General features: G+C 37.8%; 2 protein-coding genes across 8 annotated transcripts in view; one reads left to right on the forward strand and one right to left on the reverse strand.

Moving 5' to 3' along the window:
- LOC139123508 (myosin-4-like) overlaps positions 1-20,517 on the forward strand; it is a 275,832-nt gene that overhangs the window by 157,033 nt on the left and 98,282 nt on the right. The gene's annotated exons all lie outside the window — the stretch shown is intronic.
- On the reverse strand, positions 4,766-8,937 carry LOC139123509 (tripartite motif-containing protein 2-like). Its single transcript, XM_070689674.1, has 2 exons — positions 5,735-8,937; positions 4,766-5,256 (listed from the first exon to the last, which is right to left on the reverse strand). Exon 1 carries the CDS (start codon positions 8,877-8,879, stop codon positions 6,675-6,677), a length of 2,205 nt encoding a protein of 734 aa, XP_070545775.1. The 5' UTR covers positions 8,880-8,937; the 3' UTR covers positions 4,766-5,256; positions 5,735-6,674.

Consider the following 20,517-nt stretch of genomic DNA (forward strand, 5'->3'; position numbering starts at 1 on the left):
GTAATGCGGGGGAGATGCAGGGGATATACAGGGATTTAAATGGTAGGAGCAAGTAAAATAGAGAGGACTTGCTGTGTTTGCTGGCCCCCTTCCAATTTTATATACTCTTAGTATATTGGATACCGTGCTAGGCTGGCTGGCTGCTTATGTCATACACAACTCATACACGTACAGCAATTTTATTGAGTGCTGCTCTGAAGAAAGGAAGCTCAACCTGGATGAAATTCTGAGTTTTAGTGATATCAATATTTCATAATTACTATTTATTATTTTTAATAATTACGAAAATAATGTCATATTTTTAGACTATTCATTCCTAGTTTACCTGTGCTAGTAGGTGTGTCAATAAATCAACTTGAGACAGGTGCAGTGACCTGTTAGCAGATAGTCCCCTTAACATCAGATGTTGCAAATATGATGATGCCATATTGACAGCGAAAAGACAGATAGTATATACTTTTTGCATATCCATTGCCTTCATTCATGTGAAATTGTCAGTGGCAGTGTGTATGGAACAAGCGGATCTATAACTTTCAAAATTTTGTTTCAGAAATCTGGGGTGTAGCTATAAGTTTCAAAAGTCAATGGCAAAATTTTAAAAGTTGGTGGTCAAGGGAGCAGAGTGGTGGTGTAAGAAATTGGAGGAAGTACTTCTTTTGAGTAAAAGTAGCTGGTACATAAAGGAAAATGTTTTTTACCGGGTACTAGCTCTAATACTCACCACTCAGCAATGTTTTCTTGTTCTGATGATAGTGGTTGCTGCACATCCCTATCAATACATACAAAAGAAGTTGAACCTCTCACCATCCCAGAACCCAGCTTGCTTCATATGATCTCTGATGTCAGTAACTATCCAAAGTTCTTTGATACCAAATCATAGAATCTACAGTACGTAGATGAGTCAGATGCAGTTGACTTGAATTCAGGCGTGATTGTGTTTATTAGTCCCCACGGACACCGTCCGGGGGACTTATAGGTTTGGTCATGTCCGTGCGTGCGTCCGTGCGTGCGTGTGCGTGCGTCCGTGCGTGCGTCCGTCCGTTCACGCAGATATCTCAGAGATGCAAGGAGCGATTTCATTCAAACTTGGTACAAGGATTACTTCATATGTCATACAGATGCACGTCGATTTGTTTTGTGATATGATCCAATATGGCCGCCAGGCGGCCATTTTATTACGATATTTTCATGTACAGAGCCATAACTCAGACATGTTTCAACCGATTTTATTCAAAGTTGGTACAAGGACATTGACCAGTGTCATAGATATGCATGTCGATTTGTTTTGTGATACGATCCAATATGGCCGCCAGGCGGCCATTTTATTACAATTTTTCATGTACAGAGCCATAACTCAGACATGTTTCAACCAATTTTATTCAAAGTTGGTACAAGGACATTGACCAATGTCATAGAGATGCAAGTGTATTTGTTTTGTGATACGATCCAATATGGCCGCCTGGCGGCCATTTTATTACAATTTTTTCATGTACAGAGCCATAACTCAGACATGTTTCAACCAATTTTATTCAAAGTTGTACAAGGACATTGACCAATGTCATAGATATGCAAGTGTATTTGTTTTGTGATACGATCCAATATGGCCGCCTGGCGGCCATTTTATTATGATTTTTTCATGTACAGAGCCATAACTCTGACATGTTTCAACCGATTTTATTCAAAGTTGGTACAAGGACATTGACCAATGTCATAGATATGCAAGTCTATTTGTTTTGTGATACGATCCAATATGGCGCCTGGCGGCCATTTTATTACGATTTTTCATGTACAGAGCCATACCTCTGACATGTTTCAACCGATTTTATTCAAAGTTGGTACAAGGACATTGACCAATGTCATAGATATGCATGTCAATTTGTTTTGTGATACGATCCAATATGGCCGCCAGGCGGCCATTTTATTACAATTTTTTCATGTACAGAGCCATAACTCAGACATGTTTCAACCAATTTTATTCAAAGTTGGTACAAGGACATTGACCAATGTCATAGATATGCATGTCGATTTGTTTTGTGATACGATCCAATATGGCCGCCTGGCGGCCATTTTATTACAATTTTTTCATGTATAGAGCCAAAACTCAGGCATATCTCAACCGATTTTATCCAAGTTGGTACAAGGACATTGACCTATGTCATACATATGTACGTCTATTTGGTTTGTGATACGATCCAATATGGCCGCTAGGCAGCCATTTTATTACGATGTTTTCATGTACAGAGCCGTAATACTCAGACATGTATCAAGCGAATTTATTCAAAGTTGGTACAAGGAGATTGACCAATGTCATACATATGCATGTCAATTTGTTATGTGATACGATCCAATATGGCTGCCGTGCGGCCATTTTGTTACGATTTTTTCATGTACAGAGCCATAATACTCAGGCATATCTCAAACGATTTTATTCAAAGTTGGTACAAGGACATTAACCTATGTCATACATATGTAGGTCTTTTTTGTATGTAGGTCATTCTTGGCCATTGAGCGCTATCTGTATCAAAGTATTTTTATCACAGACCTAATTAATGAAGAGGACTCTATCCTCTCTGAGGACATGTAATCAAAGTACCCATTAACAAGTGGGGACTGTGTCATCAACGATGACTTGTATTTAAGAGTGCATCTTGTTTTTATGCAGTAAGTCAAGTCCTGATTGGGGATCTCAAAGTTGTTCCAAAAAAAGTATTAAAAACAAACAATTTGTAAAGATTGATATTAAAAGGCAGTGTTGCTGAAAGTATTAAGTTAATGCAATAAAAAAAATATCGAAGTTAAAGTTCTCAGAAATTTGTTGCCAGGAAGTCTGGGTTCCAGGTACAATATTCCTGTGACTCAATCAGTAAAACACCTGCCTGTATATGGCAATCAGTGTTTCTGGTCCTCAAGTATTTGTCCCTCTCACCCCCACTATACCGTTCAGAAGTCCAACATTTCCATAGAAAACAATTGGGTTGTACCAATTGAAACTCTGGTGGTGATAGGATGATGAGAAACTATTTGTGCAAATTTTCTCAGTATTCTTCCCAACACGTAAATCAAATGGTCTTGGTGCACACACAGCACATATAAAACATTGGTTCTGCTCCGGAATGTAAAAGATGGTCAGTGTTCTTAGCAGACTCATTTCACCCAAGAGATCACTTGAAGGTACAAACAAAGCCATGAGTACAAATTTATACATGGAAATATACACTTTTCTGAGCACAGTTGTGCATGTGGTTTTGTTTGCCCTGTGGTCCATTCAAATTCCAGTTTTTACCTATTCTAGAACACTTACTCCTCAGATATGTACCCACCAGATGCTAATACTACCAGCATATCCCTAACCAAAGCCCCTACTATGTCAAAGCTGTAGATGTCCCAGGGATGACATTCTTCATACTGGCATTGGGGATAGCTAATGACATTCTAGGACTAACCTCTAGCCTTAACCCTAGCCCTGGCAACTTGACAGTGGAAAAATGTTTGGCGGACAAATTTCCAGGTGTAGCCTATCTGATATTATTGAAATACATTACTGGGCTTGTCAACACAGCTTGTACCTGTATGACATGCGTTGTTGTCATTGAAGAAGAATTTACATTAAATACTTAGACAGAGATTCCATGTGGTACCCTATTTTACCTTGTACCTCTAGATCTGTGTACAGGTTCAATTCCTCATTGTAAACGACCACATTCCAAAGTTATGTAGTACGTATTTCAGGCCAATGAATGTTGTCATATATTAACCCTTTCACCACCATGGTTTGGCCTAATCCATTGTTATCAATGGTGAGTGTGGACCTGTTTACAGCGAATTGGGGGTGAACAGGTTAAACAACTCTTTAGTACACTTTGCAGAGCATAAGTGAATACATGTATTTTGGAAATTGTTTGTCAGATGTTACAGAGACCAACAGTCTATAAGTGATCAAGTGAACTGACCAGGGGTGTGTTTGATTAATACGAACCTGATTGTGATTGGCCAATCGTGATCGTTATCGTGCGTTCAAATACGCCCAATAACAATCATGATTGACAATCACAGCAATCATGCCCCAGGGTGTGATTGGTGTGATTAGAAGATGGCGGTCGACATCACAGCGGTCGGTAATGGAGCAGAAACGGCGGTAATTTTAAAGCTTCAGAGAGTAAAATTTGAGTTTTTACAGCGATATATTTAAGCACAGTTAGTCGCAAGATGTCGGTTGAATCACTTCTGCTATATTAAATATAGGATACCTTGATTTACAAAGAAATTTAAAAAAAATATATTTGTTTATTTGTTCAGAACATTTGTAGGCTACAGGCACACTACCGAGTATATAGGAGTGAATGTAGTGGGTACAATAAACTATTCCGCAGTAACAAAGATTTGATGGAAATGTTTACTGATAAACTTGAACAGTAGTAGTACGGTTGGCAGGCTAGATGCTGCAGCTCTGCAGAAATGTGTCAACACCGAGGGCAGCCATGTCAACTGAAAACATGATCGTGATAGCCAGTTTTGTTTACAACCTCGATTTTGAAATTGGTGTCACATATATCATAATCATTATCGTGCAAATCGAATATGCCCCTGTTTCCTGGTGGTACATAGCGCCCTCTAGTGGCTGGTAGAACATAGAGTTGATCATCCATACCAGTTTTGTGGTCACTGTTGATTTGGAACTTGCATACAGGGAGTTGAAGTAAAAGATTTAAAGGAGAACAGTTTGAAAGTTTTCATTATATTTTTATTTTTGTTCAAAACACAGATTGATTTTCTTATTCTTTGGCTGAAAGTTTGTTGAAATATCAAATACTAGCCTTCTCAACTCAACCTATTGTGTACGACTTCGATGTCATTGTTTACAAATCAATTCTAGTCTGGACTAAAATGAAGATGCCGAAAAAAACATGGGATATATATGCAAAGGCTGTGTTTACAAGCTGAACACAAGGGTTTTCTTATAATTTTTGGAGTAGAATAGGAAACAATTTTCAATTACAAACACTTGAAAACAAAAAAATACATCAAATCTCACAGAAAATTTAACTTTTAACCCTTTCATCACAATGGTTTTGCCCAAACCCATTGTTATCAAGGTAATTGTGGACCTGTTTACGAGGAATTGGGGTGAACAGGTCAAGTTTTGGTATATCACCAGATTCCAATCAAACTGAGTTAACATAGTACCTGTTTGCTTTTTGTGCATTCTGTTTCTGTCACAAAGATTGGTAGATATTATGTTTAGGATTCATAATCACCATTACTATAAATCTGACATCGAGAACAATAAAATTTGCATATGTTAAAAAAGTCATACCTAACACCTGTTCCATGACATTCACAGTTTCCGGGCACCCCACCCTGCAGCTGCATCTATGCATTCATTGATGCATTGTTTCAACTTAAGGGACCCATTGGACAAGTGCCAGACTGTCTCGTGCTTTGTACGTGTTGTGCATAGGCTATCCAGAAGTGCGTAGACATCCAAGATAACATATTTCCACTCTAGTTGTGCAATAAACTATAAGAAAAATTGTTGACATTGCACAAAAACAGTCAATACTCAGTCCTATTTTATGTGGTACCCTCTCATGAATGAAAGATGTATAATAATAAGGTTGTCACAGTAAATATCGCAAAAGATGCACTCTGACATTGCCGCCACGCATTGCCCAATGCAAATGCACTGCATCAATGTCCTCATGTGTCCCTTGCAGTATTTTCTTAATAACCTCACATTATTTTTATTGAGAGTTGCATGATACAAAGAAAACAACAATTGTACTAAGGTTTAATAGTGTGTGTAATGTTGAACTTTGACCTAAATGAATGAATGAACTGAAAGACGTATCCAAGTTTTATGTCAAATGAATTGTAATTTACATATTTAATACATGTTTAAAATTTTGCTGTTATCTCATGAAGTGCTTTGGCAAGCGAATTTTTCTTGTGATGTTGATGATAACAAGACATAGAAATATCGGCATTGTCAGAGAAAACAAATTGTAAACTTACAGACAGCTGTGCACACTACAAATAGAGGCATTGAAACACAGGAGCATTTTCAATTTGCAGTTTTATGTCTTGAATACAGTCATTGAAAAAAATCACAGGTATAATGGTACATACATGTAGGAATTTTCAAAGTTTGCAAAGAAAGCATTCTACAGACTATGATCACGTCTCTTGAAAATGTTCTACTTGTAGTAACTACTGAATAAAATATAGAATGAACAGTTTTTTGTCAAATAATTGAAGTTATTGTGTTTTTATAAATGCAATAAATGCAAAGATGTCTGTCAAGGGTGTTCATGCTTTACCCATGATGCAATGGTAAACTAAATTGAGAAGAGTTGAAACTAATATTCAAAGTCTTTGTAAAGGAGTTTCAGTGAAATATGAAAAAAGACTAATTTTATTATCATTTTACATGTTGTGATATTGTCAACAGCAAAAACCTCAATCAAATTCTGATGTAAGGAGGTGCAATTCTTTAAAACATGCTGCAATATCTACAGTGTATTTTGATTTCGTTGTTGGCAAATGATGATAAAATATTAAAATAACTCATCCATTTATTGCCTTCATTCAACTGATTTAATATTCCACTTATCCATCTCTGCTGTGACCAATATCAATCAACAAAACACAGTCTGGTACAATTTATTGTGATGTTATCACTGTACAAACACTTTGATGCAGTGGTTGTTGCTATCAGCTACAACCACCCTGCAAGGTACATCATCTGTCAGTGCTATACCAGTGGGGCAGTTCAGCCCATCCCTATCACTATCAATACGACAAACAAACTTACCACTACTCTCAAACTTCAGTAGACTACTAGGGGTATCAGTAGTAACATAGACATATTTATCATTTTCAATTGCTATTCCCCTGGGACATCTCATCTGACCATCCCCACTCTGACAATCAAAGGAATACAAATACTGGTCATGTGCATTGAATACCTGGATACGCTGGTTATACCTGTCTGCTACAAATACCATTCCAGTAGTTGCTATGACTACACCCCAGGGACCATTGAATTGCCCTTGACCTTTACCTTTTGACCCAAATGACCTAAGGTATTTGCCATGTTGTGTATAAACTCTGACACAATGCCCATCCCTGTCTGTCACATAGACATTGCCATTTACAGGACTAATCCCAATACCCAATGGATCTTTCAACTCATTTTGTCCAAAGTATCTGATGACATGTCCATTCTCATCACTGACAACTACTTGATCATTGTTATCGTCTAAACTATAGTATGTATTATCACTTGATATAGCTAACTCACATGGTAAGACAGGCTTATTAAACTGTCTGAATTCCAAAATTTTCTTAAATGTTCCATCTCTCGTTCTTATCTCCAACCTTTCATTGCCATAATCTGCAGTGACAATGTCTCTGTCTTTGTTTACGGCCACATCTGTGGGATTGATGAACTGTCCCTCAGCACTTCCTTTACTGCCAATGGTCTTCACCAATCCTTTGATGACAGGTATGATGACAGGACAGCCTGGTATTGGTTGATCTCCTATTGTCATGGTAACTTGATATTTTCCATCCAATTGTCCAGCCACTGTAACTCTGTGTGTACCATCTCTGTTATCAGCTACATGGATGTCTTCCCATGATGCATCAGTTTTTCTTACCTTGGCTTTCACTTGTTGTTTTGGGATGACTTGTTTTCCAGTGGAATCTCTGGTTGTGATCAGTAGGTCTGCAGAGTCACCTTTCCAGAGTTGTTTTGGAATGTTTTCAACTGTACACTTTGACATACACACATCAGATTTCAGTATTCCCAGAATTCCATGCTCACAGAATTTGTCATGTGGTGTGAATGTTATGTCCCCCTGTTCAGGTTTTGCTACAGTTTCCATGGTAATCAGTTGCTTGATACGAGTGCCAACATCACCCTTTGTTGAGAGAAGTTGAGCAGCATTCCCATGATGCATCAGTGTCTCTATGTAATTGCCTGCACTCTTAATGTTACCATGTTTTAATTCCATCTCATCAATATCAACAGCTGCTCTTTTAATTTTCATTTTGTAATTGTTTTTCAGTTCATCTATCAGTCTCTGCTCTTCTCTCTTTATTTTCTTGATGATTTCTTCTGCTTTCATTCTCACCTTCCTTTCTTCTCTGCTGCACTGCTCTGTAAGATCAGTGTGTATCTGCTTGGCCAGGGTTTTGTTCTTTTCAGCTTCCTGTTCTTTCACTTTCAGTTTGTCAACCATGGCTTTCAATTCTGTAAGATACTCATCTGCTGCATCTTTCAAGTCTCTGTGTACATGTTCTGGTATGCGGTGTTTGACTATGGTGCAGTTTGAACAGACAGGTACCTGACAGGTTTCACAGTAGAATTCAATTTCATTCTTAGTATGAACACTGCAATATTCCACTGCTTGTAGTGTAACTTGACTGGTTGACATTGCTGTTTCATATTCTCCAATGGTCATCAGATGATGTGTCCTTGTGACTGGTAGTTTTCCATGTGCCTTGAGACAAATGTTACAAAGATAATGTTTGCACTCCACACACCTGTGAGTAGCCATATTTTCCTGACAAGCTTCACATTTGATCTCAGTTCCCTGCTTAGATTCCAGTCGTTGCTTGAATATTTCAATCAGATTGCTCATAAAGAAGTTGCCTTTTATCGCCGGCACTCCTCCAACAGGAAGCTGATATTGCTGTCGACATTCTGGACATTTTAGAGATCCAGTCTTCTCAACCAGTGTGACTAAACACTGCTCACAGAATGTATGCAGACATGGTAGAATTTTAGGAGACTTGAACTGCTCCAGACAGATGCTACAACACAGGAAATCTTCATTGATTTCTTCCAAAACTTTGCGTTCAGGAGCAGCAGCCATTGTGGTAACTAGGTATGTCGACTAAACCAACCTGAGACAGGTACAGAGCTGTAAGCAGAAAGGCCCCTTAACATGATGTTGCAGATACAGTTTATGGTGTCAGTGACCTGTGAAGGTTTACCGTTCTGAACCTATGAAAATCCTAGGTGAAACAGTGTACATTAACATAGGGAGTTCTTGATGACGCATTTCTTGATCACGCGATCAATTGTAATAGTGGATACCTGGATACCATTGTATACTTTCATTTGACTAAGGTCAGAGGTCATTTTCACTAGAATAGAGTTGAAGATGTGTATTTGTATGACATCCCTTAATGTTTGTTCCTAACCCTAGCTGACCTTATACAGTATTCCCTGTCAACCAAACTGACTTAATTACCAGTGACTCAAAAAAGTGCCTTGACTCGATAAAATTCTAGACTTTGAATTTTAATATGAACTTTTTATTGGGCTAAAGTGAATAAATTTTCATAATTTTCCTACAGCCATGATTATGGTGAATGTTTTAAGATTAATTACAACACAGTCCCTCCATGCAAAGAGGAACTGTGATTACAACAATACCTTATCCAATTACTAATTTACATTAGACATTTCCCTTTTGAAAATACTTGCGTACCTCCAAATATTGGTTGAGAGTAACAAGTAAAAAGTGCTAGCTCCATCTGAAATATATCTGAATAAAATTATGTGCCTGCCAATTTGACCTGAGCTTAAATCAAAGCCTAAGATGCATGGAAATTACAATTAATTTGACCTGTCACTGATGCTGTTGTAAAAATCTGCAAATGGAAAAATGCTCAGTGAATTCATAATCTACACTGATAGTACGTTTAATGTTGAGTTTCTGATCAAAAAATAAAATAAAAATAGCACCATAAAGTGTCAGAACCAACAGCCAGCTTATCTTACTGTTTAATCGATAAGTGAAGTGTGGCCATTGTTGTTTTGTTTGTCTTCTCAACAAGTTTGCACAAGAATATGTCAAGACAGGCATGCAATGATAGATGGCGCTTAGCAGGTCTCTCAGGTGAATAATGAAGTCATTGTATGTAAATGTTACAGGGGATTTTGGCGTGCTTGGCATGCTGAGCTGTACATTGTACATTGCATCAGATATCTGTACTATAGTCTTCTTGACCGTGTGGTACAAATCACACTATAGCAGAGGCTGCTTTATTTTGAGATTGGAATTCTTTATGAGAACACCTAAATTTACATCAAAAGGAGTTTACATCCAAATGTCATCAAAATCAACTCTAACTTTTCTAGAAAGGACAACATTTTCAAGGGCTCCCCCACACCAATTCATGTTGTGACTTGCCATGTTGTGCACCACACAAGTTTGTGACTCCAACAATGTTTTGTATTCTTCATTTTGTCTCATGCAAATTGTTTTACCTTCCTTGGAGGGCACTATGTAACAACTGAACTATTAGACTGAAAGATTCCGTCGCGTGCGGGCGCTCCGGCGCACTGCGACCTACGACCCGCAGTGCGCCGGAGCGACCGCACGCGACGGAATCTTTCAGTCTACTGAACTATGTCCAGACAGTAAATTTCTATACAGAGTCTATCTTTACTCAGAGCAATGAAAGTTCTTCATTGATAATGACTCATTACATGTTGATTTGCATATTGAACATTACACAATTTGCATATATGAATACACTTATTATGTAATCCTGTGTCAAGTGTTTGGTTTCCTCGTATTGCATAGCGCCCTCTAGTGATTGGTGATGGCACATAGAATATAGGGTTGATCTTCCATATCTGTTTCAAGATCATTGTTGATTTGGAACTTGCATACAGAGAGTTGAGGTAAAAGACTCAAGGGAGATAGTCAAAATGTTTTCATAATAATTTTATCGATTTTGTTCAAATTAACCAACTTGATTTTTTTATTCTTCAGCTGAGTTTGTTGAAATATTATCCGGTCAATGTTAAGCCATCCTGGCTCAATTATCGTGTATGGTGTCATTGTTGACGGCCGTTTGCAGTTGACCTCTGCATACCAGCAGTTAGGGTCATCAGTCAGAGGTTACTATAGCGCTCATTGGTTTAATGTTCTTTGATGTAAGCCTGTATAATTTATGCTGATAAGTCAATGGCAGCGGACTCAAGATTTGTCTCCCCGATGTCGCCATGAACAGGGAGCTGGAAACCCAGAAACTATTCTGGGCCTTTGCACAAAATTTTAAGAGCAATATTGCTTCACAAGGCGACAATTAAGAAGGGTCAAGTGAGGCAGATTTGATGGCCAGCGTATCAACCATCAGGAGATGCAGGGGAGATGCAGCGATTTAAATGGTAGGAGCAAGTAAAATAGAGAGGACTGGCTGTGTGTTCTGGCCACCTTCCCATTTTATTATATATACTCCTAATATATTGGACACCCTGCCAGGCTGGCCAGCTGCCCATGTCATACACAACTCATACATTTACAGCGATTTTATTGAGTGTTGCTCTGCAGAAAGGAAGCTCATTGTCAACCTGTTTGAAATTCTGAGTTTTAGTGATATCAATATTTCATAATTACTATTTATTATTTTTAATAATTACAAAAATAATATATTTTTAGACTATTCACTCCTAGTTTACCTGTGCTGGTAGGTGTGTCTATAAACCAAGTGACCTGTTAGCAGATAGTCTTCTTAGGCCGCGTTCAAAAAAAGTGGTGAGGGGGGGGCTGGAGGAATTCAGGGGGGGATTCGAAAATTTTTGGGGTAGTCGAGGGGGGGGACTTGAAAGTTTTGCTCTGCCTATAGGGGGGGGACCTGAAAATATTGTGACTCCCAACATTTTGATGTCGTCCAATGGTTCTAATGTTAGTAATAATTAAACAAAATCTAGAACCGTTTTGTCATATTTTATGTCTTTAATCTCAAAAAAGTCTAAAACTGTATGAATGCCATTAAATTTTTGTAGAACAAGTTTGCCTTGTAATGGGGCAGGAGCTACAACTGTTTATAATTTTTCAATATTTCTATGCAATGTATCAAACACAGTTTCTTGGTGTCTCTCTACAGCATGCTGAAAAACACAATATTCAGTTTGTCAACAAAGCCCGTTTGTCTAAATATAGGTGATAATTGAATGATGCAAATGCACGGTACACGTAGGCTGTGTTGGCAAGCTGAATACTGGATAGCTCAACATTCTGTAGAGAATAGAACAAGAACACAATTGTATAAACTGAACAAAAATGTTGTCAAAATAAAAAGTTAATACAACTACTGCCCTGCTACTACATACTGGCAGTGAGAGTGATACATGTAGCTCTGACTCTGATGTAGTTTAAAAAGAGTTTCGGTCATAGGACACTCAATTGACAGTGAAACATACATCTACTTGTACACAAGATCCAGCCAGAGAGCAACACATAGAAGACTAGGGGACTAACAGTTACCATGGATTTTTGAATTCTGGCATATGAGAACAATAAAATATTAGAGAAAAAAGATGGGGTCACCATAATTGATCTTATACAAATATACGATGAAAAGTCAGTTTTTCTAAAATCACTTAAAATCAATATATAAAACCATTCATTTCAAGTTTATGCAGTGAATGAAATTTTCACATCTCATTGTACCAATAACACAAAAGTAAAACTTTGAATAGTAAAGACTCTAATTTAAATGGAAAAATGTGTGACTAAATGGAATCTTTTATTTTTATCAATTTGTCATTATTACACCCAAAATTTCTGAGATTAAAACATTAATTCATGGAATATTTTAACCGTCCAATCCAGTATTGTCAATTTTGTAAAACATTTTATAAGTGGCATCTAAGTTGTATATGTCTTGAACTTTTGAAAAAAAAATTTTGGTAGGTCACTGTGCTCATTTTTTCACAATTTGGTTAAACGTAGCTAGGAATACATAATTTTCATACTCTCTCATGATTGTCATTTTGTGTGCTTTTCAGCTGGTGCCATTGAACTGGCCAGAGTTGGATAAACTCAAGTGGGCTTAGACTGAGAAATCCAAAAAGTTCACTGATGCATTTAAAAATGGTATATGGCTCTACAACCTGCTGATAAGAGATAGTGTTGAACATTTGCGTGCAGAACGACACATTACATGTTTTTTTTACTCTGCGTGCATTCCTAATAAATATGCGGCTATATGGTAATTTGGGGGGGGGGACTTGAAAATTTTTGAGGGTATTGAGGGGGGGGACTTGAAAATTTTTGAGGGTATTGAGAGGGGGGATCTGAAAAAAAATAAGATTTCAATCGCGATTCCTCCAGCCCCCCCCTCACCATTTTTTTTGAACGCGGCCTTAACATCAGATGTTGCAGATATGATTCATGGTGTCATGCTTCTTATAAACAGTTAGAACTCGAACTGATACAAATTCCATATTAACATTTTACATTAAAGCCCCTGTAATGCTAACTTTTGATTATAATTTCACCATTTTTATTTTGAATGTGAACCATAATTCCTTGTTCTTCTCCCCAAAGAATGTTGATATACACAGTAGCCAGCTTGTCAACTCACCCCCTATGGTTGTAAACTGCACTGTTATTGTTGAAAAGTGACTTTGGTCTGGACTACAATTCAAATGTCAACAATAAAAATGCATTTTACACATTTTAACGAGAAGTTGACAAGCTAAAAAGTGGGTGTTTCACCATTCTTTCAGAAGTTTGTTTCAGAAGTCTGGGATGTAGCTATAAGGTTCAAAAGTCAATGGCAAAATTTTAAAAGTTTGCGGTTTGGGAGCGGAGTGGTGGCGTAAGAAATTGGATTAACTGACTAGGGGTGCGTTTGATTAATACAAACCTGATTGTGATTGGCCAATCATGATCGTGATTGTGCGTTCGAATACGCCCCATAACAATCATGATTGACAATCACAACAATCATGGCCCAGGGTGTGATTGGTATGATTATAAGATGGAGGACAATACAGCTGTCAGTTCTGAAAGCAGAAACGGCGGTAATTTTAAAGTTTCAGAGAGTAAAATTTAAAGCAATATTTTTAAGCGAATTTGGTCGCAAGATGCCGGTTTAATTGCTTGTGTTATTAGTCCCCACGGACACTGTCCGGGGGGGACTTATAGGTTTGGTCATGTCCGTGCGTGTGTGCGTCCGTCCGTGCGTGCGTCCGTTCACGCAGATATCTCAGACATGCCCAGGTCAATTTCTTTCAAACTTTGCACAAGGATAGTACCCTACCCCATACAGATGCACGTCGATTTGTTCCACAATGCGATCAAATTTGGCCGTGATAGAGGACTTTTTAGTTTTCACCTCCATAGACTCCCATGTATTAAGGCCGTCTCCATAGACTCCCATGTATAAGGCAGTCCATAGACTCCCATGTATAAGGCAGTCCATAGACTCCCATGTATAAGGCCAAGAAAAATAAAATTTAGTTTCTCATCGTATTCATATTGCAAAAAGGATGCAGTGACACAGTTTTAAGTCCCAACGGATGAAGTCCAGGGGGCTTATAGATTGGGTCATGTCCGTCCATGAGTCCATCCGTGAGTCCATCCTTTCACGCAGATATCTCAGATATTTTGACAAAATGTCACGTGACCTTGGTGACCTTTGACCTCAAATATATATATATGTCCATAACTCGGTAACCACAAGTGCTACACCCTTCATGTATGGTATGATGGAACAGCTTATGACGCCACATATTGTACCTCATTAATTATGCGCATATCTAATTTTGAGCAAGCCAATAGAGCTAGAGGTCTGATTTTTGGTATATAGGGATAACTTAGCAATAACATTTTTTTGACAAAATGTCACGTGACCTCGGTGACCTTTGACCTCAAATATACATATTTGTCCATAACTCAGTAACCACAAGTGCTACACCCTTCATGTATGGTATGATGGAACAGCTTATGACGCCACATATTGTACCTCATTAATTATGCGCATATCTAATTTTGAGCAAGCCAATAGAGCTAGAGGTCTGATTTTTGGTATATAGGGATAACTTAGCAATACAATTTTTTGACAAAATGTCACGTGACCTCGGTGACCTTTGACCTCAAATATACATATTTGTCCATAACTCAGGAACCACAAGTGCTACACCCTTCATGTATGGTATGATGGAACAGCTTATGACGCCACATATTGTACCTCATTAATTATGTGCATATCTAATTTTGAGCAAGCCAATAGAGCTAGAGGTCTGATTTTTGGTACATAGGGATAACTTAGCAATACAATTTTTTTGACAAAATGTCACGTGACCTCGGTGACCTTTGACCTCAAATATACATATTTGTCCATAACTCAGTAACCACAAGTGCTACTACCTTCATGTATGGTATGATGGGACACTTTATGATGCCACATATTGTACCTCATTAATTATGTGCATATCTAATTTTGAGCGAGCCAATAGAGCTAGAGGTCTGATTTTTGGTATATAGGGATAACTTAGCACTACAATTTTTTGACAAAATGTCACATGACCTCGGTGACCTTTGACCTCTAATATACATATTTGTCCATAACTCAGTAACCACAAGTGCTACACCCTTCATATATGGTATGATGGGACAGCTTATGACGCCACATATTGTACCTCATTAATTATGTGCATATCTAATTTTGAGCGAGCCAATAGAGCTAGAGGTCTGATTTTTGGTATATAGGGATAACTTAGCAATACAATTTTTTTAACAAAATGTCATGTGACCTCGGTGACCTTTGACCTCAAATATACATATTTGTCCATAACTCAGTAACCACAAGTGCTACACCCTTCATATATGGTATGATGGGACACCTTATGACGCCACATATTATACCTCATTAGTTATGTGCATATCTAATTTCGAGCAAGTCAATAGAGCTAGAGGTCTGATTTTTGGTATATAGGGATAACTTAGCAATACAATTATTTTGACAAAATTTCACATGACCTCGATGACCTTTGACCTCAAATATACATATTTGTCCATAACTCAGGAACCACAAGTGGTACACCCTTCATATATGGTATGATGGGAGACTTTATGATACTTCATACTATACCTCATTAATAATGCATATATCTAATTCTGAGCAAACCCATAGAGCTGGATGTCTGTCATACATATGCACATAGATTTGTTCTGTGATACGATCCAATAAGGCCGCCATGTGGCCATTTTATTACGATTTTTTCATGTCCTGAACTACAGCTCAGACATTCAATAGTATTTTTATCACAGACCTAATGAAGAGGACTCTATCCTCTCTGAGGACCTGTAATAAAAGTACCCATTAACAAGTGGGGACTGTGTCATCAACGATGACTTGTATTAAAAATAAAATACCTTGATTTTTATACAACGAAATTTGAAAAAAAATATTTGTCTATTTGTTCAGAGCACAGTGTAGGCTTGGCACACTACCGAGTATATAGGAGTGCATGTAGTGGGTACAATAAACTATTCCGCAGTAACGAAGATTTGATGGGAATGTTTACTGATAAACTTGAACAGTAGTTGTACGGTAGGTAGGCTAGATGCTGCAGCTCTGCAGAAATGTGTCAACACTGAGGGCAGCCATGTCAACTGAGAAGAAAACATCATACTGAGGTGTGCACAGTGTTGAACTTTGACCTGAATGAATGAGAATTGGAAGGCGTTTCTAAGTTTCATGTCGAATGAATAGTAATTTACATATTTAATACATTGTAAAATTTTGCTGTTATTCGTGAAAGACTTTGGCAAATTTGATGAACTTTCGTTGTGATGTTGATCATAGCAAGACATAGGTATACCAGCATTATCAGAGAAAACAAAGTGTCAACTTACAGACAACTGAACACTACAAATACAGTCACTGAAACACAGGAACATTTTCAATTCAATTCTTATTTCTTGAATACAGTCATTGACATGCAAAAAATCTTTGAAAATGTCTTTCAACCTGTTCATGTTTATCCATGATTCAATAAATTGAGGACAAATGTAAAGGAGTTTCATTAAACCATGAGAAGAGCCTAGTTTTATTGTTTTTTTACACTTTCTGTATTGCCTATGGCTAAAAAAACATTAATCCTATACAGTAAAGAAGTTTAATTTTTTTCAACTTCCTGTACATGTCTACAGTGTATTTTCATCGTGTTGTTATCAAATGGTGATGAAATTTTTAAAAGCCTCATCCGTATATCACCCTCATTGTACTGATTTCATGAATGTACTACTTGTTTACGTTTACCTTACTGGCATTATAAATTAACAAAACACAATCTGGTACAATTTATTGTGATGTTATCACTGTACAAACACTTTGATGCAGTGGTTGTTCCAATCTGCTACAACCACCCTGCAAGGTACATCATCTGTCAGTGCTATACCAGTGGGCCAGTTCAGCCCATCACTATCACTATCAATACGACAAACAAACTTACCACTACTCTCAAACTTCAGTATGCTGTTATCAGCAGTAACATAGACATATTATCATTTTCAATGCTATTCCCCTTGGGTATCCTATAATCTTACCATCCCCACTACGTCACTAAAACAAGATGATGTATTCATCAAAGTCATCTTTGTTTCACTTTAACTTAAAAGAGATACATCATCATAACAAAATCCTTGTCTCTTTGATAAATGAATGTCACTCAACACAACACAGTTTAGTACAATTACTGTGATGTTATCACTGTACAAACACTTTGATGCAGTGGTTGTTCCTATCTGCTACAACCACCCTGCAAGGTACATCATCTGTCAGTGCTATACCAATGGGATAGTCCAGCCCATCACTATCACTATCAATACGACAAACAAACTTACCACTACTCTCAAACTTCAGTATGCTGTTATCAGCAGTAACATAGACATATTTATCATTTTCAATTGCTATTCCCCTTGGGCATCTCATCTTACCATCCCCACTCTGACAATCAAAGGAATACAAATACTGGTCATCTGCATTGAATACCTGGATACACTGGTTATAGTAGTCTGATATGGATACCATTCCAGTAGTTGCTATGACTACACCCCAGGGCCAATTGAATTTCCCTTTCCCTTTACCTTCTGACCCAAATGACCTAAGGTATTTGCCATGTTGTGTATAAACCCTGACACAATGCCCATCCCAGTCTGTCACATAGACATTGCCATCTACAGGACTAATCCCAATACCATATGGATCTTCCAACTCATTTTGTCCAAAGTATCTGATGACATGTCCATTCTCATCACTGACAACTACTTGATTATTGCTGTCATCTAAACTATAGTATGTATTATCACTTGATATAGCTATATCACATGGTCTGAAAGGCTTCTTAAACTGTTTGAATTCCAAAATTTTCTTAAATGTTCCCTCTCTATTGGTTATCTGCAACCTATTATTGCTGTAGTCTGCAGTGACAATGTCTCTGTCTTTGTTTATGGCCACACTCCAGGGTTTGTTGTACTGTCCCTCAGCACTTCCTTCACTGCCAATGGTCTTCACCAATCCTTTGATGACAGGTATGATGACAGGACAGCCTGGTATTGGTTGATCTCCTATTGTCATGGTAACTTGATATTTTCCATCCAATTGTCCAGCCACTGTAACTCTGTGTGTACCATCTCTGTTATCAGCTACATTGATGTCTTCCCATGATGCATCAGGTTTTCTTACCTTGGCTTTCACTTGTTGCTTTGGGATGACTCGTTTTCCTGTGGAAACTCTGGTTGTGATCAGTAGGTCTGCAGAGTCACCTTTCCAGAGTTGTTTTGGAATGTTTTCAACTGTACACTTTGACATACACAGATCAGATTTCAGGTTTCCAAGAATTCCTTGTTCACAGAATTCATTACTTGGTGTGAATATAAAGTCCTCGTGTTCAACATTTGCTACAGTTTTCATGGTTATCAGTTGTTTGATACGAGTGCCAACGTCACCCTTTGTGGAGAGAAGTTGAGCAGCATTCCCATGATGCATCAGTGTCTCTATGTAATTGCCTGCACTCTTAATGTTACCATGTTTTAATTCCATCTCATCAATATCAGCAGCTGCTCTTTTAATTTTCATTTTGTAATTGTTTTTCAGTTCATCTATCAGTCTCTGCTCTTCTCTCTTTATTTTCTTGATGATTTCTTCTGCTTTCATTCTCACCTTCCTTTCTTCTCTGCTGCACTGCTCTGTAAGATCAGTGTGTATCTGCTTGGCCAGGGTTTTGTTCTTTTTAGCTTCCTGTTCTTTCACTTTCAGTTTGTCAACCATGGCTTTCAATTCTGTAAGATACTCATCTGCTGCATCTTTCAAGTCTCTGTGTACATGTTCTGGTATGCGGTGTTTGACTATGGTGCAGTTTGTACAGACAGGTACCTGACAGGTTTCACAGTAGAATTCAATTTTGTTCTCAGTGTGGACACTGCAGTATTCCACTGCTTGTAGTGTAACTGGATTGGTTGACTTTGCTGTTTTATATTCTCCAATTGTCATCAGTTGATGTGTCCTTGTGAGCGGTAGTTTTCCATGCGCCTGGAGACAAATGTTACAAAGAAAATTCTTGCACTCCACACACCTGTGAGTTGCTGTATTTTCTTGACAAGCTTCACATTTGATCTCAGTTCCCTGCATAGACTCCAGTCGTTGCTTGAATATTTCAACCAGATTGCTCATAAAGAAGTTGCCTTTTATCGCTGGCACTCCTCCAACAGGAAGCTGATATTGCTGTCGACATTCTGGACAGTTTAGAGATCCAGTCTTCTCAACCAGTGTGACTAAACACTGCTCACAGAATGTATGCAGACATGGTAGAATTTTAGGAGACTTGAACTGCTCCAGACAGATGGTACAACACAGGAAATCTTCACCGATTTCTTCCAAAACTTTGCGTTCAGAAGCAGCAGCCATTGTGCATAGGTGTGTCAGAGAACCAACCTGAGACAGGTAGAGAGCTGTTAGCAGAAAGGCCCCTTAAGATGATGTTGCAGATACAATTTATGGTGTCATGTGAAATGTGAAGGGTTACCGTTCTGAAAATATGAAAATTGTAGGTGAACAATGTACACTTACATAGGGAGTTCTTGATGACGCATTTCTTGATCACGCGATCCATTGTAATATTAAATACCATTGTATACTTCCATTAGACTTAAGTCAGAGGTCATTTTCACAAGGAATGAGTTGAAGATATGTATTTATTGCCCAAGGTTTTTATATGACATACATTAATGTTTGTTCAAAACCCCAGCTCACCTTTATACAGTATTCCCTGTCAACCATACTGACTTTAGTTACTAGTGACTCAAAAAAGTGCCTTGAGTTGATAAAAATCATGACTTTGAATTTTAATATGAACTTTTCATTGGGCTAAAGTGAATAAATTTTCGTAATTTTTCTACGGCCCAGATTAGTGGATGTTTGGGATTAATTACAACACAGTCCCTCTATGCAAAGAGGTACTGTGATTACAACAATACCTTATCCAATTACTAATTTACATTAGACATTTCCTTTTTGAAAATACTTGCGTACCTCCAAATATTGATTGAGAGTAAAAAGTACTTGCTCCATCTGAAATATTTTCTGAACAAAATCATGTGCCTGCCAATTTGACATGATGCAAGGCAAAGCTTAAGACACATGGAAATTATAATTATTTGACCTGTCACTGATGGTGCTGTAAAAATCTGCAAATGGAAA

This window comes from Ptychodera flava (genome assembly GCF_041260155.1).
Source record: "Ptychodera flava strain L36383 chromosome 23 unlocalized genomic scaffold, AS_Pfla_20210202 Scaffold_23__1_contigs__length_28996876_pilon, whole genome shotgun sequence".
NCBI classification, from domain to species: Eukaryota; Metazoa; Hemichordata; class Enteropneusta; family Ptychoderidae; genus Ptychodera; species Ptychodera flava.

Coding starts and splice junctions, on each gene's coding strand:
- LOC139123509 (XM_070689674.1), bottom strand. CDS start 8,879: ATGGCTGCTGCTCCTGAACGCAAAGTTTTGGAAGAAATCAATGAAGAT.